This window comes from Pleurodeles waltl, chromosome 2_1, assembly GCF_031143425.1.
Source record: "Pleurodeles waltl isolate 20211129_DDA chromosome 2_1, aPleWal1.hap1.20221129, whole genome shotgun sequence".
NCBI classification, from domain to species: domain Eukaryota; kingdom Metazoa; phylum Chordata; class Amphibia; order Caudata; family Salamandridae; genus Pleurodeles; species Pleurodeles waltl.
Genome location: NC_090438.1, coordinates 748572266 through 748598753, shown reverse-complemented (window position 1 = coordinate 748598753; position 26488 = coordinate 748572266). Strand labels below are relative to the sequence as shown.

The window sequence follows — 26488 nt, the reverse complement described above, 5'->3', positions numbered from 1 at the left end:
CATGAGCCCCCTCGCCAACATCGTACGCAAGCACGACATCATCATCACCTCCTACGCCGACGACACCCAACTTATACTCTCCCTCACCAAGGACCCCGCCAGCGCCAAGACCAACCTACAAGAGGGTATGAAGGACGTCGCAGATTGGATGAGGCTCAGCCGCCTAAAGCTGAACTCTGAAAAAACGGAAGTCCTCATCCTCTGCAACACCCCGTCCGCCTGGGATGACTCCTGGTGGCCCACGGCCCTCGGCACCGCACCGACCCCCACAGACCACGCCCACAACCTCGGCTTCATCTTGGACCCTCTTCTCACCATGACCAAGCAAGTCAACGCCGTGTCCTCCGCCTGCTTCCTCACCCTCCGCATGCTCCGCAAGATATTCCGCTGGATCCCCGCCGACACCAGAAAAACCGTGACCCACGCTCTCGTCACGAGCCGCCTGGACTACGGCAACACCCTCTACGCCGGGACCACAGCCAAACTCCAAAATCGCCTGCAACGCATTCAGAACGCCTCGGCCCGCCTCATCCTCGACGTACCCCGCAGCAGCCACATCTCCGCACACCTGAGACACCTGCATTGGCTCCCAGTCAGCAAAAGGATCACCTTCCGACTTCTCACCCACGCACACAAAGCCCTCCACGACAAGGGACCGGAATACCTCAACAGACGCCTCAACTTCTACGTCCCCACCCGCCTCCTCCGTTCCTCTGGCCTCGCACTCGCTGCTGTCCCTCGCATCCGCCGCTCCACGGCGGGTGGGAGATCTTTCTCCTTTCTGGCAGCCAAGACCTGGAACTCCCTCCCCACCAGCCTCAGGACCACCCAGGACCACTCCGCTTTCCGGAGACTCCTAAAGACCTGGCTGTTCGAGCAGCGATAACCCCCCCTTTTCCCCTAGCGCCTTGAGACCCGCACGGGTGAGTAGCGCGCTTTATAAATGTTAATGATTTGATTTGATTTGATCCATCCATCCTTTGTCGCATCCATTCATCCATCCATCCATTCATCCATCCATCCACTCATACATCCCTCCGTATACCCTTTCACTCAGCCTTCCATCCTTTTACTCACTCGTCCATCTATCCATCTATTCATCCATTCATCAATTCACCCTTTCACTCATTCCATCCATCCATCCTTTCATCCAGACATCCATCTACCCTGCTTTTCACTCATCTATTCATTGCTTTACTCATCCATCTTTACATACATGCTTTCACTAATCCATCTTTTTGCTCATTTATCCATATTTTTACTCCATCCATTCATCTACTCATCCATCCTTTCACGCTTCCGCTCATTCATCCATACTTCCTTTGGCTTATTCTTCCATCCATCTTTTCTCTCATTATCCATTGATCCATTGTTTCACTTCGCCATCCATTCACCCGTTCACTTATCCATCCACACACCTATCTATCTGTCCATCCATCCAACATACCTTTCACCCATACAACATCTCTATGTTCCACTACTCCATTCTTAGAGCTATTCTTTCACTTGTTCATCCATGCATATATCCATCCACCATGTCAATCATCCATTCATCCACCCATCCTCCCTTTTAGTCACACACCTTCCCAAGTTAATTTTAAGCCTTTGTCTGCCAGCCTGCAGACAGAAGAGGCCCATTAAGAACCCCACCTGTCGATGCTAAAGAAGAGAGGAAGGTTGACATGTTTCTGATACAGAAGCTTAACTGCATACTTACCCCTTAGCCCACTAGTGCAATTGTTGTCCGCAGCTAGTTCGTTCCTTCTCTTGTACCTCTACGGAGTTGGGATAAGGGGCACTCTCTCATGCTCAGCTCCATAATATTTTTTTTCAAAGTGAACCAAAATGCAGTACTAAGCATGTTACAGACAGGAGGGCAGCCCCCTGCACTCCTCGTACAGCCTGCCCTTCTGTGATGATCAACAAATTGTAGCCACCCACTCTGTCCTTGTCCTCAAAGGCCTGCCTCAGCCCCAGCCTTTGAAGTGAATGGAGCTTTGCCACCTCCTCCTACGGCCATTTTTCAGTGCTCCAAAAGCAATCGGATCACTTGCTTCCTAATTCAGCACTCCCTGTCTGATGATGTCACTGCTGTAGCTTGTGCCTGCAGGACAAATAAAACCTTGCCTGGTTGGCACTTGCGCAGTAGGGCATCTGCAAAGTTCACTAGAATACGCCCAGGAGATTCAGCACACTGTCTGGGAGCAGTGATTTCTTTTTATCTGCTATGTATTTGTTTCCCTGTTCTTGCCTCTCCCAGGAGGGTGGCAGGGCAATGCCCCTTGTGCCCAGGAACACCAGTCACCCCGTTGGCTGTTCCCACCCTCGGTAGGAATTCTTCACAAGCCCCTTACCGGTCAGACTTTGCCTTCCTGTAAAATGTAAAAATAAATGTAAATTAGCACTTGTATAGTGCACTACTCACCCGTTAGGGTCTCAAGGTGCTGTACTCATACCGCTATGGAACCCCTCCTGGCTTTTCCCTGTGAGGCACTCACTCCTGAGCACCCCCAGGGTGAAGCCAGGCATCCAAGCAGCTGTTGGGGCTGTTGTGGAGATTAAGCAAGCTATTGCCAAGAGTTGCAGAGTGGGACCCATGAATTAGATTAGGCACCGAGGTGAGAATTATCTGGTCAAAGGGAATTGAGCCCAAGACCTGCCGAAGTGGGACTTGAACCCTGGTCTTGAGCCAGATCTCTGCTTCAGGGTCTGCCGCTCTAACCATTGAGCCACACTTCTCCACAATCCTGTCCCAAGACTCTTCATCCAATCCTTGCTTTTTAGCCACAGCGAAATACATTTTGGAAGTTTTAATAATAATAAGCCACAAAACACAGTTTTGCAAAACACTGTTGCTAAACAAACAGAAAGGGGCTGAAGGTGTCACAAGGGAGCTGGGCCTCTTGTTAGCTATGAACAGTATTAGAGGACTGTAGTGGAGTCTGGCTGAAATGGCCCTTTGCATTGTAGTGCTTTCTATCCCTCCTCTCTTAAGATTCTTTGCTTTGCTATCGGCTATTATTTTTCTTGAATGCTCCCAAGTTTTTTTTCGCTATAAACGAGTACACCACCTCCATCACCCAACCTCGGTGGAGCCATGCAATCTTTTTCCCCATTTTTTTTCCAACACGTTTCTCGCCCGTTGGTACATAGAGGAATTATTTCAAACAGCCTAGGAAAGATTCAGACATTTTACCTTAATTACCACGGAATGTTTGTGCTTTTTCGAGTCACATTAAATTTGTGAGATAGAGAATATTTGAATTGTCCTGAAATAAACATTACACGTTCGCCTCTCCGCATTTTGGGAATTTACAATGTGTGCACTTAAGCTCAGAAACGTACACAGTTATGGTGGGCGAAATTTTGTAGAGAACTTTAAAAGACAGGCTGTACGCTGGGCATACTGCCAGTCACTTTAAATAGATGTGCTACTGTGCCATAATTAGCAGGCTGTCTAATTCAAAATACATTAAATTCATCATGGCAACCAACAGAGCTGGAGAAAAAGCACATTGTGCAGCATCAGAATTATATCATCTGCAACAATGAAATCACAGTACGGCAAACCACAGCCCTGTGACAAACACACACACACACACACACCAGTTATGAGAAGTTACCCACTCAAACAATTAAATTGCTATGCACATTATGAGCGATGCAACATTTACTGGCTACTTATGTCATGAAAATGAAAGCTCAAAGCCGAAGAAGATCCTAAGAAAGGAGAGAACTCCCTGATTACATTAATCAAGTTTGCTGAGACTCTGTTTAATGAAAGAGCTTGCCAAGAGCCCACTACACATGACAGAATATTACATCAGATCCAAAAAGATTCGAGAACATGTCTTTAAAGGTAAGTTATTATGGGCCGTATTTATACTCCGTTTGCGCCGAATTTGCGTCGTTTTTTTCGACGCAAATTCGACGCTAAACTAACGCCAACTAACGCCATATTTATACTATGGCGTTAGAGGCGTATAGCGCCAAAGTTCCCGGAATGTGCGTCATTTTTTAGCGTGAACCCCTTCCTTGCGTTAATGATATGCAAGGGAGGCGTTCCCGTCTAAAAAATGACTCCCAGGCCTTTACGTGGTATTTATACTCCCGGGCAAAAGAGACGCCCGGGAGTGGGCGTGGCTAAAAACGGCGCATTTGCGCCGCTTTTTAACGCCTGGGTCAGGCATGGCGTTAAGGGACAAGTGGGCTCAAAATGAGCCCAGAGTGCCCTCCCCTGCCCCCAGGGACCCCCCCTGCCACCCTTGCCCACCCCAGGAGGACACCCAAGGCTGGAGGGACCCACCCCAGGGACATTCAGGTAAGTTCAGGTAAGTATTTTTTTATTTTTTTTTAAATAATTTTTTTTGGCATAGGGGGGCCTGATTTGTGCCCCCCTACATGCCACTATGCCCAATGACCATGCCCAGGGGACAGAAGTCCCCTGGGCATGGCCATTGGGCAAGGGGGCATGACTCCTATCTTTACAATGATAGGAGTCATGTTGATGGGGGATGGGCGTCGTTAAAAAATGGCGCAAGTCGGGTTAAGACGATTTTTTTGCCTCAACCTGACTTGCCCCATTTTAAGACGCCCTAACGTCATTTTTGCCCAACGCCGGCGCTGCCTGGTCTACGTGGTTTTTTTCCACGCACACCAGGCAGCGCCGGTCTGCTTGCGCCGGCTAACGCCATTCCATAAATACGGCGCCCGCATGGCGCTTCAGAATGGCGTTAGACGGCGCAAACTTTTTTGACGCTAAACTGCGTTAGCGCAGTTTAGCGTCAAAAAGTATAAATATGGGCCTATGTGTGTACAACAGCAAAACAAGAAAGAACTGGCATTTCACACCCCTGCATCAAAAAGTTAGAATGAGAGTGACACTCGAAAATGGTGGGATCTCAAGTCACGAAATCAAAATAAGGGGAGCTGGAAGTGGGTGCCTTCAGGGGCGTAGCTTAAGGGGGGTGATTGTGGTGCTATACCCCGCTAATAAATGTGTTTGCTGGTAAATAGTTAGTTACAGGTGCTTTCAGTTCGGGTATGGTGTGGTGTCTGTCGGATTTCACCAAGGATTTTTACATCCCACAGACACAAATGCACATATACTCTCTCTCTCTCTCCATTTTGAAAGTCCTCGAAAATGCTGGTTATTTTACAAAACACTGGTTTTCTCTTTCTTAGTACTCCTACCGAGCTACATTCCTCTCCCTTTCAAATTTCCCTTAGGCCCCTCTCATGCATCCTGCTTGTCCCATAATATATTTTAACATTATATGCCAGTCTGATTGTCGGTAAATCTGTGGCTCACAACCCCCCCAATCTTAGTGACCAAACTAGGCTTGTGCCCTCCACCTCCAAATTAGGAACCAAATACAGAAGTGAGAAATCACTAAGTGGCTCGTATATTGTTTGTCAATCCTGCTGCATAGGGTGAGTGTCCCCTTCTGTTTAAAATGCTTCTTACACACTAGGACTCCTAGTGGCATGCTTCATCAGTGAGTCCTCACACAGATATTGGAACCTCCAGGGAGCTCTTTTGTGTTTTTTAAGGGGAAGGAACTATAAATAAGACTTCCTACAGGTGTACAGATAGCCCTCTTCATCTGATGGATTGTTGCTGTGTCATTCACATATTTATGCTTCCACTCTCATATTCAGTGTGTGGTAGTACGTCAGCTCACTTCAGCTATTTGCCTAAATTACTGCTCTTTCATAGCGAGCACATCCACAAAAAGTAGATCCATTCAGTGCTAGTGGCTATTATAGCAATGACTACTTTTTTTAACTAAAACATATTTTTGCACTTAGCCAATGTTTTTTTATATCACGGAGACCTCAACAGCCCTCACTACAACATAGTTCACAAAATCTGGAAGGGCATCTGGAGGCCTTGCTACTTTTGATGCTGTTACAATTCTGAGCATTCATATTGTCCATAAATTGTATTCCCCACAGTTTCTGGTATCACTGATTTCGTGGACAGATTAATATTCTGTTGATAAATTTCTATAATAACTTTCTCAACTATGAAGTAGAAAAGGGGATGAGTGATTTTGATATATTTTTTAATGTTTTTTTTGCCCACCAGGGAAAAAATATAATCTTAAATTGGTTGGGGGATTTTAATATTAAATACAAATGGGTGCGGGACCCGGAGGTTTATATGGTCCAGTGTACAGTCTCCCACTTTAAGTAATTTAAACAAAGGTACACTGTTCCAACGTACTATAACATACTAGGAGACCTGATGTCTCAGGAGCAAGAGCCCTCAAGCATCACAATGGATGACTGGCATCCTCATCGGGAATGCTCCACGCCAGGCCGGCGCTGCAAACGCCTGACGGGCTCCCCGGTAGGGGGTTCTAAGCCGTGCTGATCTGTTAATAACTGGTGGGTTCAAACTATACAGACCAAGCGTTAGTGGAGAGAATAGAAGATAAGAAATTTAAAATTGGTTATTCATCCCGCAAGAAACATCATAATTTTAATCAGTTCAAAATAGGATGAAGACCAAGATTAAAAACAACCAGGAAAGTAACAGATTGAGTTATAATGCTTTCAAAGAGCAAAAAACCACAGAGGACTACAACTATTATGGTGCCTCTAAACTAGGGTCAACATGTTTCGCGTCTGCGGTCCAGCCAGATCCATTGACGCTTCATTAGGACCAAAAATAAACACGTCTTCTCCAAATAATAAAAAAATTTAGAAATGAAAGAACCTAATTTAGGATAGAAAGGCAGTTACTTACATCAAGCAAACTGGCTAAGTCAAAGGAAGGACACCCTAGAAGACAAAAAAGTAAAAACACCAAAGATACACAAGTTGTGGTTACAGGGGTGCATTAGTGAAATACATAAGTGATGGGTCAGTGTGAAAAATACGTAGAGTCTGGCTTACCAATCCCAATTTGAGATCAGGCTCCTTGGGAAGCGCATTCCAAGGACTCAAATAGACGCTGTTCATAGTAAAACAAGTGGTGTTCAGTAATGTATATTAGAGAAACAAATGAAAATTCACTTACACAAAAGGGGTACATCAATGCCACAAATGTTTGTTTGAGTGTTCCACAGAGTGACCCCGTAATTAAAGCAGCCATTAAAAACACACATGGTCCAAACTCCGGGACCCGTGAGACCAAATCATGCAAAGCAGAGAAAATGAGAAGAATTCCTTGCACAAATAAAGGGTTAACGTATAAACCCTTCGTCCCAACCCGGCTTGATTTTTAGTCCTTTCTCTATGACGATGTCAGTAGACGCGCGCAAGCCGGAAGACACTTTCACTTTCATGTCCCGAGGCGTCTATGTATGGCTCTGACAGCGCCTGTTCCAGTTTGGTTCGGGAGCGCTGTCCAGAGGGTAGGTCCATGGCAATGGACCGGCGACAAAATTGTGAGTACCACCGCTTTAGACATGACAAAGGGTTTATACGTTAATCCTTTATTTGTGCAAGGAATTCTTCTCATTTTGTATCCCTTTTGTGTAAGTGAATTTTCATTTGTTTCTCTAATATACATTACTGAACACCACTTGTTTTACTATGAACAGCGTCTATTTGAGTCCTTGGAATGCGCTTCCCAAGGAGCCTGATCTCAAATTGGGGTTGGTAAGCCAGACTCTACGTATTTTTCACACTGACCCATCACATATGTATTTCACTTATGCACCCCTGTAACCACAACTTGTGTATCTTTGGTGTTTTTACTTTTTTGTCTTCTAGGGTGACCTTCCTTTGACTTAGCCAGTTTGCTTGACGTAAGTGACTGCCTTTCTATCCTAAATTAGGTTCTTTCATTTCTAAATTTTTGTATTATTTGGAGAAGACGTATTTATCTTTGGTCCTGATGAAGCGTCAATGGATCCGACTGGACCGCAGACGCGAAACATGTTGACCTTAGTTTAGAGGCACCATAATAGTTGTAGTCCTCTGTGTTTTTTTGCTCTTTGAAAGTAATTGAGCATTATAACTCAATCTGTTACTTTCCTGGTTGTTTTTAATCTTGGTCTTCATCCTATTTTGAACTGATTAAAATTATGATGTTTCTTGTGGGATGAATAACCAATTTTAAATTTCTTATCTGCTGTTCTCTCCACTAACGCTTGGTCTGTATAGTTTGAACCCACCAGTCATTATCACATCAGCACGGCTTAGAGCCCCCTATCGGGGAGCCCGTCAGGCGTTGCAGTGCCGGCCCGGCGTGGAGCATTCCCGATGATGATGCCAGTCACCCATTGTGATGCTTTAGGGCTCTTGCTCCTGAGACATCAGGTCTCCTAGTATGTTATAGTACTTTGGAACAGTGTACTTTTGTTTATATTAGGATTTTATGCTTACTCTGTGTCCCACAGGAGAAAATTATGTTTGTGGCTTTTTACCAGATGAATGTGAGGACAGGGCTTATTTTAAACATACCAGGTTGGGGGCCATTATGAACATGCTAATTTTGATATACAATCTAATAATCCTTGGTGAGGCCCAGTTAAACAATATTGAACAGATTCCAACATTAATGGGGGGGCATAGGGACTACCATAGACTTTAAACTAATATCTGGATTTGCTGTGCCCTTAGCTCAAATTTCAAATAGTGGCAAACTTCCACAACCTAGTATCTTTCACCATGGAGACAAAAACGTACAAAAATCCTGCATCGGTGGAATGTAACATGGCCCTCTCGAAGAAGAAAGGGCTCCACATTAAATAGGCAAAGGTCGATCTTGTCACTAAGAAAATCGTCCACAATAATATAGAGTCTATCCTTGCATGCCTGGATGAGAAATACAGTGATACCTCAGTTTTATCAGAATTTAAAAAACCTATGTGAAGCAATTTCTGATGGTTTGGTTATTTATAGTCCCTGGCCTGGGATCTCTCCACATCAATGGTTTAACGCCTTCTGTTTGGCGGCGCATTAGCATTTAAAGGCAGTACTCAAAATTTCGCCATGCAATCCCGTGGATGTTAAAAAGGCTAGGGGTGAATACCAGTCTCTTTTTGAGGAGAGGAAAAGGTTAATTAGAGAAAAGGCCTGGGAAGAGATGGCCCTGGTGTCGTCATTAAGGGATAGTGTGAGGTTCGGGGCTGTTATAAATCATTCTTTTTTTCTGAGTATGATATGCCAAAGCTGGAAGTTACAATCCCGGAAGCCAGTGGGTGACACACTTCAAGGGCATTTTTCAACCTATTGAAAGTGACCTGCCCCTATATGGGGCCTGTAATTGTTTTCCCCAGCCAGAGCCAGCTCCAGCACCCATTGAATTCCATATAGAAATTGGTGACGTAGTACTAGGACTAGATAAATCCACTCCTGGAAAAGCCCCAGGCCCGGATGGGGTCCCAGTTGATAATTTTTAATCAAATACAGATTTATGGGGCCCAGCACTGACAAAGGTTTTAAGGAGTACTGTGGTGGGGGAAATTCCTGACTCATGGAGAAAGACCATCCTTGTTCCCATCTTCAAAAAAGGGAGATAAATTGTGCCCAGCCTCCTGTCAGCCAATGCCCCTAATAGATGCAACAGTAAAAATCCTGGAACAGGTGATTCTCGCCCAAGTCGAGACGCTGAAAATAATAAGGTTTTCACGCCTGTCTAGTATGGGTTTAGGCCAGGCATAGGGACTGTGGAGCAAACATTACATTTAAGTTTGATTACCAGCAATTATGTGAGGGCAAAAGGGGGTGCCATTCATATGGCATTCATTGACCTCTCAAGCACTTTTTATCTGGTTTACAGGGACAAACTATGGGAGGCTATACAGAAAATGGGGGTTGAACTGAATTTATTCATCTTATTGAGTCATTTACCTAATAATATTAAAGTCTCGGTCCGATATGGCTCACAAGGGGAATTATCGTCTCAAATAAATTCCATGAGAGGCGTTAGATTTTGATTGCATGCACCCTAAATGCACAGCAGAAGTTTATAGACCTTTTTACTGAACACCTGGAAGGCTTGGTCCTGAAGTTAAATTATTTAAAATTGTATACTATAACTTGTGGGCCACTATGCACGAAATATATGCACTTAAGAATGGGGGGACGCTATTAAAACAAAAAATACAATGATTTTAGCTGTTTCAGTATTGTTTTCAGTTCATCTTTAGGGTGGAAATCTTACATTCACATGAAAGCCCAACAACTGGGAAGGACTGTGGAGGGCATTTTTCGATTTGCTAGGTCATTAGGCCAGAAACTTTGGCAGAGATCATCGCCCTGTACAAAGCCAAATGTATTACTGCGACAGGGGTATGGGAACACCAAAAATATTATAAAGTACAGCATATTGAGAACGCCTTTACTCACAGGTTGATGCGGTTTCAAAGAATACCGCACATTTTATGTCACAAGGAGCTCGATCTTACTGACCAAGCTACGCCCTCACTACAAAATAGTTTCCAAAAGCTGTAAAAATAGAAGGAAAACTGTGGCAAAATCCAAAGGATGGCAGCTGACGCCAGACCTTTTGGCTTTGCCAATGCTTGTTTTTACTAGTGTTTTAATTGCATCTCTGTTGTTTGTTGGGGCATGTGGTCTCTTTGCACACTTGCTTTCATGTGTTTTTTTTAGATTATTTCAGGTACTGCTTACCATTTATCTGCTGCAAGTGTAATTTTTTTGACCCATTTTGCATTTTTCATGCCTATTTTTAGAGGTCTGTGTTCCTGTGATGTAAAGCAGGTGTGTTGTATATTTATGAGCTATGACACTTTTCTTTCATTTTACTTATTAAGGAATGTACTTGTTTATCATTTAATGGGTAATTTTATATATGAACTGTACTTAACTGGTGCATGGATTATGTTGCTTTTCTGGACAAAACTCTATTTTGGGTTTTGTAAACTCTGTTTTGGGTTTTCAAGTGGCATCATCGAATGTGCTATACATCGGATGATGCCACTGCTTAAAGGGCTGCTGTACTATATCGAAGGTTGTTTGAGTCATCAGGGTGAATTGCCTGATTGCTGATTCCTGCGCCTCTATTTTTTCAATGAACCACTCCTGGATCTACTGGGACCAATATGTCAAGAGGCATATGGCTGCATTGCCAAAGGTGGTGGTGTAGCTATGGAAATCCCTAGGAATACCTGGTTGAAACAAAAGAGTGAAAACACACTTTTCCTTTAGTCCTTGTCCCATAATCCCTTGGACTTTACTTTTGTATGTACTTGACGTAAATTGTTGCATTAGTAGGTGCTGGCAATGTGTTAATTAATACCCAACTCAGTAGTACTCATTTTATCGACCTCTAAGTGATGGTAGGTGGAGTGAACATGTCAGGATACAAACCTTTAGCCTTCAGTTTTACACACTGTTTTTTAAATGTTTTGAATATATATGATTATTGGTTTACTTAATGTGTGAAATTAGTGCATTATTCCTCTGAAACATTGTTTGCATTGGATGAAGAATACAAAGTCAATTGGTTACATATAAATATCAGCTGAAATAGTCAGGGCCATACACTAATAATAACATAACAGAAGGAAACAGCTGGAATTTTCTCTGTAGCAAATCAACAGATATCAAACATCGATGAGTGAGTATTCTAATAGAAATCATTTGCAAACGGTCAGCTGGAATTTGCAATGCTTAAACAGGGTATTATGGTGCGCCAGTGCATAAAAGTGAATACCATAGTAGTATTGCTTTGGTCTTTGTATCGAATCACTGACAGAATAGTGAAACCAACATATCAAGATACAGAAAATATTGTGTCAAAAATATTGATTACAAAAATATAATTTCCCTATACTTAAAATAATATTGAAACGAAAATCGTTTCACATTCATATAATCAAAAAACATACAAAACTAACATTTTTAATATATATGGTTTAAAATTATAAATCCTAAATATTATATTTTATTATATAACATTATAATGCTGTAAGTTAAATACATCTACATATTTAATACTAAATATGAATAATATGTAAATGTGTGTATTTTGAAATATACATATATAAAATGTAACAGTATTGTCAAAAATATATTACATTGTATTACATTTTTGGGGTTATTTTTTAAAATGTACTACTATATAAAGCATAAGTATATATAAATAATTATATTAAAATATAGGTATATGTATATAATCAATATTCTTGACAACAATATTTCTGCATCACAATATTTTTGTATTACATTATTTGTTTCTGATAATTCTGTAACTTGATACTCAAAACTCAAATATTTTGTCCAAATACCCTTTGTATCATGGATGTGACAAGCTTTAGCCTCAGGATATAGTACAAAAAAATAAAAAGCAACTGCATACATCAGAGTAAAAGGTAGAATGTTGACTTACAATAACGTAGAACATCTAATTGGTCTCAGATTTTAATAAACACTTTTGGGTCCAATCTAGCATGCGTGACAAGAAGAGGGAAATGTCATATGAAGGAGATGAGAAAAAAAACTTAAAACAGGGGTACACATAACCACTCAAGTGAGATACAAAAGCCAGGCCATACATCAAACTATAGGGATAAATAAACAGGGGCAGATTTATAATTCCTTCACACTGTGCAACGCAGCAAGCCATCTTGCTACACTATGTGAAAGGGAAAGGATAGGAATGCACATGTATACTGCACATTCCAGTCCTTTCCTAGTGGTGGCGTACTATTGGCTGCCTACTTCTAACGAAGGCACCCTTGTTTCATTGTGCAAGGGTGCCTGCATTGTGGGCAGGATTGTTTTTGTTCCTGCACAAAAACAATCCTAGAGGCATTCTCCTTTTTCTATGTGTGCTTTCAAGGTGGCCTTGTCTGGCTTGATAAATCTCACTTTTTGGTTTTGTGTTGCCATTGCACCCCATTGCATGGTGCGAGGACTCTGCGAAACGTTGATATATCTGGCCTCCATTCCTTATTGGAAACTTTGACATGCGTGATTAATGCGACTCAACGGACAGGGTTGAGAAATTTACTTCAGATCTATTTTGAGAGTTCTCTACTACTAACAGCCCAATTCATTATAAATAAATAAAACAATTAGAAAATGAATAAAACATAATAATGTACTTGAAAATTGATTTTTGCCTTTATTTACTTTTTGTGCACAATGTATCTACTTTGTAACATATATATATATATATATATATATGTTTATTCATTTTTTATGTTCTATTCAGCGTGTATTCATTATGTTTTTGTTTTACTCTGAAACTTAAACTGGGTAAGCTGGCCTCATACAATTTTTCTCTCTCAGTCTTTTCCCCCCTCTGCTTAAGCAGCATCACTACATATTTTTTAATTTCTTGGGTGCCTAGTAGATTTTAAGTGTGAGCTTTATATAAAAAGTTACCTTAGCAGGCCCCATAATTGCTGGGAAGGTGAAAGAAGAACTGCCTTCTGGAGTGACTCCGAGTTTGGAAAATGGTGTTTGAAAGGTTGCCTGTGGGGGAAAATAGAAAATATAAAAAAACATTTTACATATGTTTCATTGTGAATTCACATTTGGAAGTTGAGGTAAAAGGCTTTCAAGCATTTATGTTTATTTCACAGGAAGTACCTGAAAAATATTAAACTAGCATGAACCTACATAAACACTGGAGACCTGGGGCAGTATCGCTCCTCTCATAAAGTGATCCTTGTAATCTGCATGACCTAGTCATCACAGGTACAAAGAACACTTTGAGGGATTCAGATGAGACTGAGTAAGTGGCACCATGACCTAGAAATTTAAGTGGGATCAACCCTCCAATCCTGTCACTTTAAAGCAAACAGGAGACGTGTTTTTTAAGGTCAAAAATAGTCATTATTAGAGGAAAGTTGATTGTTCCAGTACATTTATTGGAGAAAACAAATTTTGCAGAGAACAGAATATGTTCATATGCGGAGCAGCGAAAGTATCCAAATCTGACTATTGTTTGCTAGTTTTCACAGACTTGAGGAAATGGGCTAAGCATTTTCAGATTATGTAGCTCACTATGTTATATGACATTCTTTTAATTAGAGGTGACAACTCATGTGTGTCCTGATGAAGGTACACTGGGCAGGAGTCACAAAGATGTTGCTATGAGTTGGAGTGACTTACTCCTGTAGTACTATTGTCTTACACCTGAACTACTGGATTACCTATGGCTTATTCCTGGAATTCAGAACTTGCAATACAACTGTAAATCACAGTGAAATCCTTGGGAGTTGGGGCCACAGTGCCTTGCAGGTTTACAGCATTTTGTAGATTTATTTAGTCGGCACACGTACAAGTAAAGGTGATGGAGACACCCAGTCAGGAGAAGAGCATTCCAGCCCAACATCAGTTTCCAACAGCCTATCATTCACACCCATCAGTCCAACTACATGGGACACTTAACATCATCATGTCTTGCATCTGGCATGGAGGCACACAGACAGCAGAAGATGGAACCACAAATGCAAATTTTTCTACCTAGCTTCACATATAGGGGCTAACTGACAGAAAGAGTAACAGTACAAATCAGTACTCATGAACATATATTGCACTGTTAAACAAAGACAAAGTGCACAGCACTATCAAACAATGCATTGCCATTATCACTAAATTAGAGCCCCAAAGAAAACATAGCACATCGTGTTACATGAAACATGTCACACAAGATTCTTTCCTAATCCTTATCAGTGGTATTATAAGACTGTGGGGGTGATTCTGACTCTGACGGGCGGCGGAGGCCACCCGCCAGAGTTCCCCCCTCCAAAATACCGCTCCGCGGTCGAAAGACCGCTGAGGGTATTTTGGGTTTTGCACTGGGCTGGCGGGCGACCACCAAAAGGCCGCCCGCCAGCCCAGTGTAAAACACCCTTCCCACGAGGACGCCGGCTCAGAATTGAGCCGGCGGAGTGGGAAGGTGCGACGGGTGCAGTGGCACCCGTCGCGAATTTCACTGTCTGCAATGCAGACAGTGAAATTCTTTGTGGGGCCCTCTTACGGGGGCCCCTGCAGTGCCCATGCCATTGGCATGGGCACTGCAGGGGCCCCCAGGGGCCCCACGACACCCCATACCGCCGCGGTCAGAATGCCCTGCGGGGCACCGCCAGCCTGTTGGCGGTGCTCCCGCTAACCCTGGCCCCGGCGGTCCATGACCGCCGGGGTCAGAATGACCCCCTGTATGTCCTTATTTGGACAATCTTTATTTTCCCACACATTCATTTCACTGCATTCACTTTGTCCTACCTTAGCCATGCCCACCTGCCCACAACGTTGAGACAATAATTGCCTTGTCACCTCTAGTTTTTTCTACCTTCACTTCAGTGTTTACCTCTAACCCTCAACTCTACCATAGTGCTGTGTTGTTAATCCTATTTTAGGGTAACATAGTTACATGTCATAGATGCTAAACATTCCACAACCCTCACTTCTATTAAATACATTTTTTAATTAAATAGAATAATAAGTTAATTTATTTTAACACTAACTGCAGTCCTTAATTACACTAACCATAACCCCATCCCTAAATTATTTTGATATTGTATAATAATACAATCCATAACTTTAGCCTCAATCCTGTATCTCATGAAATTTAAAAAATAGCAACATCATTGTATTCCTAATGCTAACCTTATCTCTATATTCAATTGATTTTGAGTTATTGATATCCATTCCAAATAACCTAAGTTGTAGAAAAGTAAATTTGAGTTTAGCCCTAAATTGCAGAAAACTTTAATTTATTCTCACCTCAATCTTACCTCAATGCTAACCTTAAATGTATATTTTATAAAACACATTTACGTTTAATTTAACCCTGTTCAATTATTTTACTACTAATGGCAATATTAACCCAAACTTTAAATTATATTCACTTATTTTTAATAAAATCTAATTAAGCTACTAAGAGCCCAATTATGAGTTTGGCAACCAGACCGCCAGTCCTTCGCAACAGTGGTCCCAAGAAGGCCACTGTGCCGGTGGTTTCCCGCCTGCTGTTTTACAATGTATGCCAATGGAGTGTTACCCACCAGCGGCACAGTGGGATCAAATGTTGGGGCTGCGTACTCCGTCACGTCATGGCTGTGGCTAACCGCCGAGCCTATTACAAAAACACAGTTGTACTGGCAGTCACCCTTGCAGCGGTTAGCAGATGGCGGTAGGCAACCGTGGTACACTCTCAGCAAAGCACCAGAACCGTGCTCATTGGATGGATTAAAAAACAACACAGCTGACATCCATTGGCCAAGTGGACACACCTGCAAATCACACTATAAAACACACCCCATACCTGACAATGATCCTTTGCCTCTCCACTGCAGCACAGCAAAACAGAGACCACACATCAGTGTTTCATTTTTGTGAGATAAGGCAGCCCTTTTTCCCATCCAAGTTAACACTTTCCACACACTTCTTCTCATGTTTCCCCAATATCACTTGTCTTGTTTTTTTAGTCCTTGTCACCCACTTTAATTTACAGTCATGTCACATTCTAAAAATCTGTGTTTTTCTGAGGGTGAATTGAGAGTCATGGTGGATGAAATCATAAGAATAGAGATACAATTTTTGGGGCCCACACCTAACATACCCCTCTCAGTAGGAAAATGGAAATGTGGCAAAGGAGAGTGAATGCTGTAGGCACCACCTTGCACACAAAGGAAGATATTGGCAAGAGGTAGAATGACCTGAGGGGAAAGGTGCATTCCGTAGACTCCAAGCAACAAAAGGAGTCCCAGAAGACTGGTGGTGGACTTCCCAGTGCCCCATTATAATCCTTTCCCTGGGAGGAGAAGATCTTGGCCATCCTGCATCCTAAGGGTTTTAAAGGAGTAGCTGGGGGAGCAGAGTCTGGTAAGTTACACCGAAATAAATGTCACAAACCCTCAATGTCTTATATGCTCACATCTCAGCTTTTGTCATTGTGTTGTTCGTGTGCTCTCCTAATATGCAATACTGAAAGCATCAGAGACTTTAGATTGTCAATGTGTATTTTCGTACATAACATCACATGAATCATTGTCCATTACATGCCATATGTTGAAATGGGGTCTGTAAATGTTTTACTACCAAAATATCATCCCAGGACCCACAGTTTTGTCAATATGTAAACATATGGTCCAGCCTAACGGCAATGTGGCAACAGGTATGTAAGACTACCTATTTGTCAAGTGCTGGGAAGTAGAGAGAGAGAGTAACATGACTACAACTACCACAAGGCCCTGTTTCTGTAACTCTAAACAAGAGGCCATTGTGCTCTTCCCCATATTCACTTATTTGCCATGTCACAACTGATGTTCATTCATCATGACTTCTACCATTTGTCTAGTGTTGGGAGTTAGAAAGTGACATGACTACAACTACCACGAGGCCCTGTTTCTATAACTCAAAACAAGAGACCATAGTGATCTTGCCTGTATTCACTTGTTTGCCATGTCACAATTGATGTTTACTCATCATGGAGTTTACTATTTGTCCAGTGTTGGCAGTTAGAAAGGGACATGACTAAAACTAACATGACACCGTGTTTATGTAACTCAAAACAAGAGGGCATTGTGCTCTTGCCTACATTCACGTGTTTGCCGTATTACAACTGATGTTCACTCATCATGGAGTTTACCATTTGGCTAGTTTTTGGAGTTAGAAAGTGTGACATACCTATAACTACCATGAGGCCCTATTTCTTTAACTCAAAACAAGATGCCATTGTGCTCGTGCCTATATTCACTTGTTTGTCATGTCACAACTAATATTCACTCATCATGGACTGAGCAATCTATATATCATGCTTAACTCAGAGACATGTCTGCCTACCTAGCTTGATGTTGCCCTGGTATCCCCAAATGAAACTATAGATGGCATGAATGACACCTTTCCAAGTGTGTACATCAACTATTTGTAAGGCATTAAGCTTCTTCAGCCGATTGGAAGTGGCAGGTGACCAATTGACTCTGTACTGCTCACATGATGACTACTGTTACATATACAACCAAGTAGTGTGTTTGCCTGCATCATACAAAACTAGTCCTTGGAATGGTAGAATACACAGGTTACTTCTCCACTGTGTTGACATAATTGTTTGTTAGATGTCATGTTCATTCCTTCATCTAAAATGCAAATTATAAGCACATCTAATGAGCTGCTCAATTCTAATACTTTTTTTGTAACCTCTACAAATACCTTGTCAGCAAGTGCAATACCATGGAAATATAGCACAACAGGAAACCCTATCTAATAACATTTTCCTAGGTCTCTACTTACTTAGACACAAAACATTTGAATGTAGATTCCACTCTTCCACCAACCACAATGGTCTTCACATGTCGATCTGGTACAACACTGGGGAAGAGATTGTCCACATAACAGACTCCCAACCCACTTGCAGATGAAGCCCTCAGTGATGACAGCACTCCTGGACATATGGACGAGGATGACGGATCTGGCACATCTGGTCAGCCTGGGCAGACGGCAACAGTGAGTCTCACTGTGCCACACCAACACCTCCCACCCCAGCTGTAACAACATCTCAGCCAACAAAATTTCCCCCAACCTGTGTACCTAGCACAGTTAGTACAATCTTATGCCCCCCCAGTCCTGGTGCAAATCACCAGCCCTGACACAGGGGGACCAGGACCCAGTTGGAGATGGCACCCTGGGCCACGGGCACAGACTCACGGGAGGGATACTGTGGGCCAGCAAAGTGAGGCCACTTGGGTCACTCACGACCAGAACACCACCAGTCAAGACTTGGGGGTCTGTCAGGAGTCCCAAGGTGTGATACGCCAGGTAGTTACTGTGGAAACTCTGTGAAATTAAGCAGCTGCAGAGGGACATGTACCAACAGATGGAGCAGCTGAAATCCCCCTGCCCTCACACGCAGGGTTGTCCATGTAAATATCCAGGAGGTGCAGATGACAAGACAATAAATCAAAAAAGATTACACATGGTTCCACCTAGTGCTGTGGGTTTCTTTCAAGTAGATAGCTCGGTCAGCAGATGAGAACCAAAGCTTTTCGAAGCATCATAGGGCCAGCTCCTCGTCAGGCCGGCACTGCAATGCCTGACGGGCCCCGCAAGGGGGCTCTTTGCCGGAGATCTTTTGAGAATTGCAAATAGCCGGTCAAAAACAGTGAAGTGAAGGATTGGTATACGGAAAAAACTTTTAAAAATGCCTAGAGGTAACAACTAATTATTTTTAATACTCGTGCTCGTACGTGATCTTGTCCCGTCGAGATATAAGAGCTTCTTCGTGAATTTTTACTCTTTTATCACTATTATATATAATATGCTACATAACTAGAGTAGTGACGTACCAACCTTTACATTGACAGTCTTATTTATGTTCCCTCTTTTGTGTGTATATATATAGATCAGAGTTGATTTTTTAGCCTGGACTCCCCCGATGTGGCCCTACCTCAAATTTTTGGGAGGGTAAGCAATGTAGATGTTTATCTGCCTAATTGGCCTTGTATTTTTTCTTGCACTAGACACGTTCATATACCACGTGACACCTGAGTGATTTTGCACTTCGATTTGGGGTTGCACAACGTAATTCTCTGTGAATATGTCTTCTATATGAATTATGTGATGCTAATTGTGGTTTCTTCTCTGTTTTTACATTCCCCTAGGTTTTTCATTTACATATTTGTGGAAGTTTCCACGATTTAAAGGATTAGGTTTGTTATTAGGTCCTGATGAATCGCATAAGGTAATTCTTCTGTTACAAGCGAGAAACATGTTGACCAACTACATAGAGTGACACAGGGGACCCTGTGTGCTCTGTCTCTTATATGTTAATTTCCTCTTAGAGACATTACAATTACTACTATACTTACCTATATTTCTATGGGGTTTTGTGGACATTATTCCACCAACTCCCCGTTTTCTGGTTTATAATCATGTCAGAGGTACGTGCACGAGTATTAAAAATAATTAGTTGTTACCTCTAGGCATTTTTAAAAGTTTTTTCCGTATACCAATCCTTCACTTCACTGTTTTTGACCGGCTATTTGCAATTCTCAAAAGATCTCCGGCAAAGAGCCCCCTTGCGGGGCCCGTCAGGCATTGCAGTGCCGGCTTCGAAAAGCTTTGGTTCTCATCTGCTGACCGAGCTATCTACTTGAAAGAAACCCACAGCACTAGGTGGAACCATGTGTAATCTTTTTTGATTTATTGTCTATTGGGAAACTTACACACAGGACCAGTAGTTTCACTCCGAATATCCAATTTTTCTGCCCCTCCTTTGTTGTTTCTTCGATTATTTAGTGTAGCCTCTGGCTACGGGGCGTTACTCTTTCTTTTCTTTTTACACCCCGATAGACTATATCTGGTGGTGAAATATGTCGGACCTTCAGGGTCTCAGCTTTGATGATAGCATGGTACAGGCTATCCTACAAACTCCCTCTATTTTAGGGGATGATGGCAGTAGTCCCTCGAGTGGCACCAAAGAGGACTGGACTAAACTATCAACTTTCAAGAAGGAACTCATCAAGACCGTTTTACATGGCACCATTATGACTGAATATCTTAGGGCTAATATATCTCCAAACTGTCTTATTGTCACCAATGTACCTAGGATCTTCCTCCAAGATCTACAGTTTCGCCTTGATTGGTCACAGATTTCGTGGAAATGCACTCGCGACTGGCTGATCCTCATTATTAACACCTCGAAACGTTTGGCGGACTCCATTACCATCCAGATTTCCATTACAGAAGCAGCTATGAAAACTACAGTTCTACTTGCTCAATTTAAATCTCGCCTAGCCGAGATCAATACGGAACTTAATGAAACAAAAAAAGTATCTAACACGCCAGAAAATTGGTAAATTACAGAAAGACATCAAACGCTTCAGCAGAGAGAAAGTATATCCCTATACTAAAGATGACTACCAATGTGAGGGTTCTTCCGAGACTTCAGATGATTCTGATACTTCACAACGGAGGCCCCGTTTTCCACAGTATAGCTCCAGCTCGGATGACTGGAGCGGAGATGAGGGACAGAGACTGAATCGGAATCGCTACGCTCCACCTACCCATTTTAACCCTCCGTTCCCTTACCAGCCGATACCACATTGGCAATCAATGCCTATGCCTTATTTCCAACCACAGCCCCAATACAACTTCAATCCTTTTTTAGGAAGAGGCCGGGGCAGAGGCAGAGGCAGAAACAGAAGGAGAGGAAGAAATGTTCATTGGGCACAGGAAGAGCCCCAGATGATCACCAGAAGCCGCAGTGTGACAAGCCAAAAGAGACCTTAGTGGTTAATCTTTCAAGTTCCACCCTGACTCCGTCAGAGCTATCAGTCCTGGAGAAAGGTCTAGGCTTTGTTCCCACTCCAAGGGAGGACCAATTTAGATTACATTGTGAGATGGCAGCCTTGTTTCGTAAAGTTAGGCTGCATTTCTTCTTTAAAGACCGACCAAGTGTTGAGACGAGGGGTGATACCAATTTAAGGAATCCCTCCACTTTCATGCCCCCCACCACCTCGGTCCCTCTGGATGTGCTTACCTTTGAGAAGGCGGTCCGACATGAAATTCAACAGCTAAACCCTCCAAAAGTTTTCCAGAACATCTCCAAATCAGAACGGGTGGCTATGAACTCTTTGTCTTCCAATCCAGATATCACGCTAAAACCAGCAGATAAAGGTGGTGCCATTGTGGTTATGGATACCACCTACTACCAACAGGAATGTAGGAGACTACTCAGTGACACTTCTTACTATCGCCCTATCTCTACTGATCCTACCCCACGTTTACAACGTAAAATTCGCAGTATGATTTTGGAAGCAGAGGCAGCCGGTTGGATTACCCGACAAGAAGCGGAATTCCTTGACACAAAGAATCCCAGAATTCCATACTTTTACTGTCTTCCGAAAATCCACAAAGGGCTCCCTCCTCCAGGTCGCCCAATAGTGTCTGGTATCGGCTCTCTACTAGAGCCGCTATCTAAATTTTGTGACTTCTTCCTGCAACCTATCGTTCAAAGAACATCTACCTTTTTGAAGGACACAAAAGACGCTTTGGTTCTATTGAATGACATAAATGAGTCTGGCACTACTGACATACTGATTTGTCTAGATGTAGAGGCACTCTATACTAATATTCCACAAGAGGCCACACTCACCGCTGTAGAGGAAATACTTCTAGCTGATACATGGACTTACAATACCCCAGTGAGCTTCATTATGCAATGTGCTGGTTTGGCCCTTCAAGAGAACTTTTTTCAATTTGAGAAAAGCCTCTTTCATCAGATACAAGGTACATCTATGGGGAGTACTTTTGCGCCGAGTCTTGCCTGCCTTTACATGTTTACCTTTGAACAACGCCACATCTTGACCCCTGAGCAACCATTTTTCTCCAACATCATACTGTGGCGCCGATATATAGATGACATCTTGGTAATTTGGAGGGGCGAGATGGACCGTGCGATAGCCTTTACGCAGTGGGTTAAGACTTTGGACACCCATATCCGTTTCAGCTCCCCCGTCTCTGACAAAGAAGTTTCCTTTTTGGACTTACGGATCACACTTAGGGATGGCTTCCTCAACTCGTCTGTATACCATAAACCCACGGATCGTAACAGTCTTTTACTCTACAATAGCCACCATCCAAAATCCCTACGAGATAACTTACCTTTTGGGCAATTCCTGAGGATACGACGTAACTGCTCAGATAAAAATGACTTTCACACACAAGCTAACACTCTATGTCGCAAACTTTGTGAGCGTAACTATCCACTACCTAATATTCGGCAGGCAAAAAAGAGGGCTGGTAATATCCCTAGAGATACACTACTGACCAACAATGCCCGTTCCCCACAGTCTAGATTAACCTGCGTTACTACATTCACTCCCCTTAGTAACCGTGTAAAAAGTATTGTCCGCAGGTTCTGGCCCATTCTTACTAGTGCAGGTGCCACACTAGAGCGTCCCTTATTTGCTTTTAAAAGAACTCCCAATATTAAGGATTTGGTGGTTCATACAAGACCCATAGCGAATCGGCCTCCTGACAATCTGGGCACTGATCAATGGCTTAAAGTAAAGGGGCATTACCCCTGTGGCTCTTGCAATGTCTGCCCCTTGACTGACATTACCCGAGAAGTGGATATAGGCGAACAAAAGACCTGGCAACTAAGATCCCATACCAACTGTCGGACTAAGAATTGTATTTACATGATTATCTGTCCGTGCAATTTGAAGTACATTGGTATGACGACCAGGATGGTGAAAGTTCGTATTAACGAACATCGTAGCACCATCAGGTGTAAAAGATCCTCCCCGCAATTGACTAACCACTTTATTGAGAAACAGCATACACCTAATGATATCAAATGGCTTGTTCTAGAAACTATGAGAGATAACATTGACAGTACCAAGAAGCTCTTTGAAAAAGAACAACGGTGGGTCTTTAGACTTAAGACCCATGTAGTTGGTCTGAATGACGATATTCAATGGACTAATTTTATCCATTAACTATAACACCCCCTTCGTTCTGTTTATAATGGCCAATTACACATTTTGTCATATATTTTTTACATACAATGATCCATACCTATACTGGTTTTAAATATGTCTCCTAAACATTTACCAATATCTGGCTGTGACAACCTTGCCCCCCCCCCCTTTTTATAGACTGTCATGTCAGGACTCACATTTGACGTTTTGACTTTGTGAACACTCCAATATGGCCGACACATTTCTGCCTATTTCTATGTGCAACATTCAAAATGGCCGACACGTTGCTGCCCTCTCGTTTGACGAGTCCTTCCTCTATTTTTGACTTATTTTTCCTTCTTTAACCCCGCGATATCAGTATCTCCAGGGATACCGGGGTGTTTGATCCAGCGCAGGTTGACCGGCAGTGACCGTCATTAACGGAAGTAAGTGCCCTCGTTGCCATGCGTTACTACATGTTCGCACCCTTGTGACGCCGTCCTCCTTGTAACTAGTTCGGATGTTCGGTGTCTTTTCCCTAGGTGGCTCCCCGCCCCCCCCCCTTTTATGATCCCTTAACAATGTTTATTCTTTCACCGCGAACATCGTGCGCCACCAGTGCGGCGCCCTGCACTGATACGCTTCTTCTGCTCACATTCGCGGACACATGAGGGAGTGACGCGGGTACAACCACGCGCTCTCAACTCATTTCTTAATATCAACACACGCGCTTATAATAACTCGCGCCCTTGTTGTCTCTCTAAGTTAACATGTGGGCATTACCGTGTGGCCCTTCCTTTTCCACACCTTTTCTAGTATGTTCTCTCCGTGATCGTGCACCAACAGTTAGTGGCACTGATTTATGAATTTGACGGTACTGGAATATCTGTGATGGATTACATCTATTTTTCACTGTTGGCTCTCTGCTACTTCGGGATCTTGTCCCGTCGAGATATAAGAGCTTCTTCGTGAATTTTTACTCTTTTATCACTATTATATATAATATGCTACATAACTAGAGTAGTGACGTACCAACCTTTACAGTGACAGTCTTATTTATGTTCCCTCTTTTGTGTGTATATATATAGATCAGAGTTGATTTTTTAGCCTGGACTCCCCCGATGTGGCCCTACCTCAAATTATTTGGAGGGTAAGCAATGTAGATGTTTATCTGCCTAATTGGCCTTGTATTTTTTCTTGCACTAGACACGTTCATATACCACATGGCACCTGAGTGATTTTGCACTTCGATTTGGGGTTGCACAACGTAATTCTCTGTGAATATGTCTTCTATATGAATTATGTGATGCTAATTGTGGTTTCTTCTCTGTTTTTACATTCCCCTAGGTTTTTCATTTACATATTTGTGGAAGTTTCCACGATTTAAAGGATTAGGTTTGTTATTAGGTCCTGATGAATCGCATAAGGTAATTCTTCTGTTACAAGCGAGAAACATGTTGACCAACTACATAGAGTGACACAGGGGACCCTGTGTGCTCTGTCTCTTATATGTTAATTTCCTCTTAGAGACATTACAATTACTACTATACTTACCTATATTTCTATGGGGTTTTGTGGACATTATTCCACCAACTCGCCGTTTTCTGGTTTTTAATCATGTCAGAGGTACGAGCACGAGTATTAAAAATAATTAGTTGTTACCTCTAGGCATTTTTAAAAGTTTTTCCGTATACCAATCCTTCACTTCACTGTTTTTGACCGGCTATTTGCAATTCTCAAAAGATCTCCGGCAAAGAGCCCCCTTGCGGGGCCCGTCAGGCATTGCAGTGCCGGCCTGACGAGGAGCTGGCCCTATGATGAAGCATGTCACCGGATGGTGAGTGAGGGCTCTTGCTTCGAAAAGCTTTGGTTCTCATCTGCTGACCGAGCTATCTACTTGAAAGAAACCCACAGCACTAGGTGGAACCATGTGTAATCTTTTTTGATTTATTGTCTATTGGGAAACTTACACACGGGACCAGTAGTTTCACTCCGAATATCCCATTTTTCTGCCCCTCCTTTGTTGTTTCGCAGATGACAAGACACCTACCACTACCAGCAAGAAACGTCAACCTTAATGTCCTCCATTGTGTGTCGCACATTCACTCTGTGGACTAATTCTGGACATTATTCTATTTCTGATGGGAAAAGTAATCTGGACTTTGGTTTTCAGATGATTTGGCACATACATCTATGGTTTCATTCACCAAGACTGGCTACTTCACTTTTATTTTATGTTTGTTTTTGCATCAAGTATGTTTTCACCTTTACCACTTTAATACATTCACAAGTCACAAATTCATTGTCTATTGTAGTAAATTTCACATTTAGGAATGTAGATATGTAATATCATGTGAAGTATACAATGACAAAACAAGCTACTTTTAGAAGCATGGATATGTTGCATGTACATAATGCTAAGGTCAGGATCAGAACCATGCTACAGCAACACATACATACAAGTGTCTTGTCTAATAACATTTTAATTACGTTGTTCCAATCATAGACTGGCAAGATGTCAGTAACATAGCAAATCATACTTGTTTGAATTATACTGTACAAGTGATCACATTTATAAGTACAGGCCTCCAGAACATGGAAGGAAGAGATATATCAGACACAGTTCTGTAGAATAGACACAAATGAAATTGGTTGATGTCATCAATTGGAGCCATATCTCCTAGTTCACAAAACCAAACTGACATCAAGCAAGACTCAGACAGTTGGCAGTACAAAAGCTTCTGATCACAGGGTCATTACAATCCAGTGCTTCTGCATCTGGTGTTATGACACAAACACATGTCAGGGATGTGCCACAAGCATTTTGGCCTACAATGATGAAACACATCAACAGCTACATACAGTTCATACAAAAGAGTATTTAGCCAATGTGAAGGGAAACTAACATGAATTCGGCATACAACTACATATTGTCTGAGCACATGATGACACACACACACAATGCATTATGGTCACCACGTGACAAGGAACAAGTCCAATGGTGACTCCTTAACTTCAATCCTATCACTGTGCAAACTGTCTTGGAACAAGTTCTGTACACCCAAAGTCTGGCATACATTCCCAGGAACAATGCATGTCCACTTTGTATGTCCCAGCAGCATCATAACCCTGCTAATGTTACAACT

The 26488-nt window shown here is 42.5% G+C and overlaps 1 protein-coding gene across 1 annotated transcript in view; it reads right to left on the bottom strand.

Annotated features, from left to right (window-relative positions):
* LOC138268125 (enoyl-CoA delta isomerase 2-like) overlaps positions 1 to 26488 on the bottom strand; it is a 1004455-nt gene that overhangs the window by 150255 nt on the left and 827712 nt on the right. Inside the window, exon 6 of the mRNA XM_069217527.1 lies at positions 13315 to 13404. Within this exon, the coding sequence (XP_069073628.1) occupies positions 13315 to 13404 (90 nt within the window). The remainder of the gene's footprint in view (positions 1 to 13314; positions 13405 to 26488) is intronic.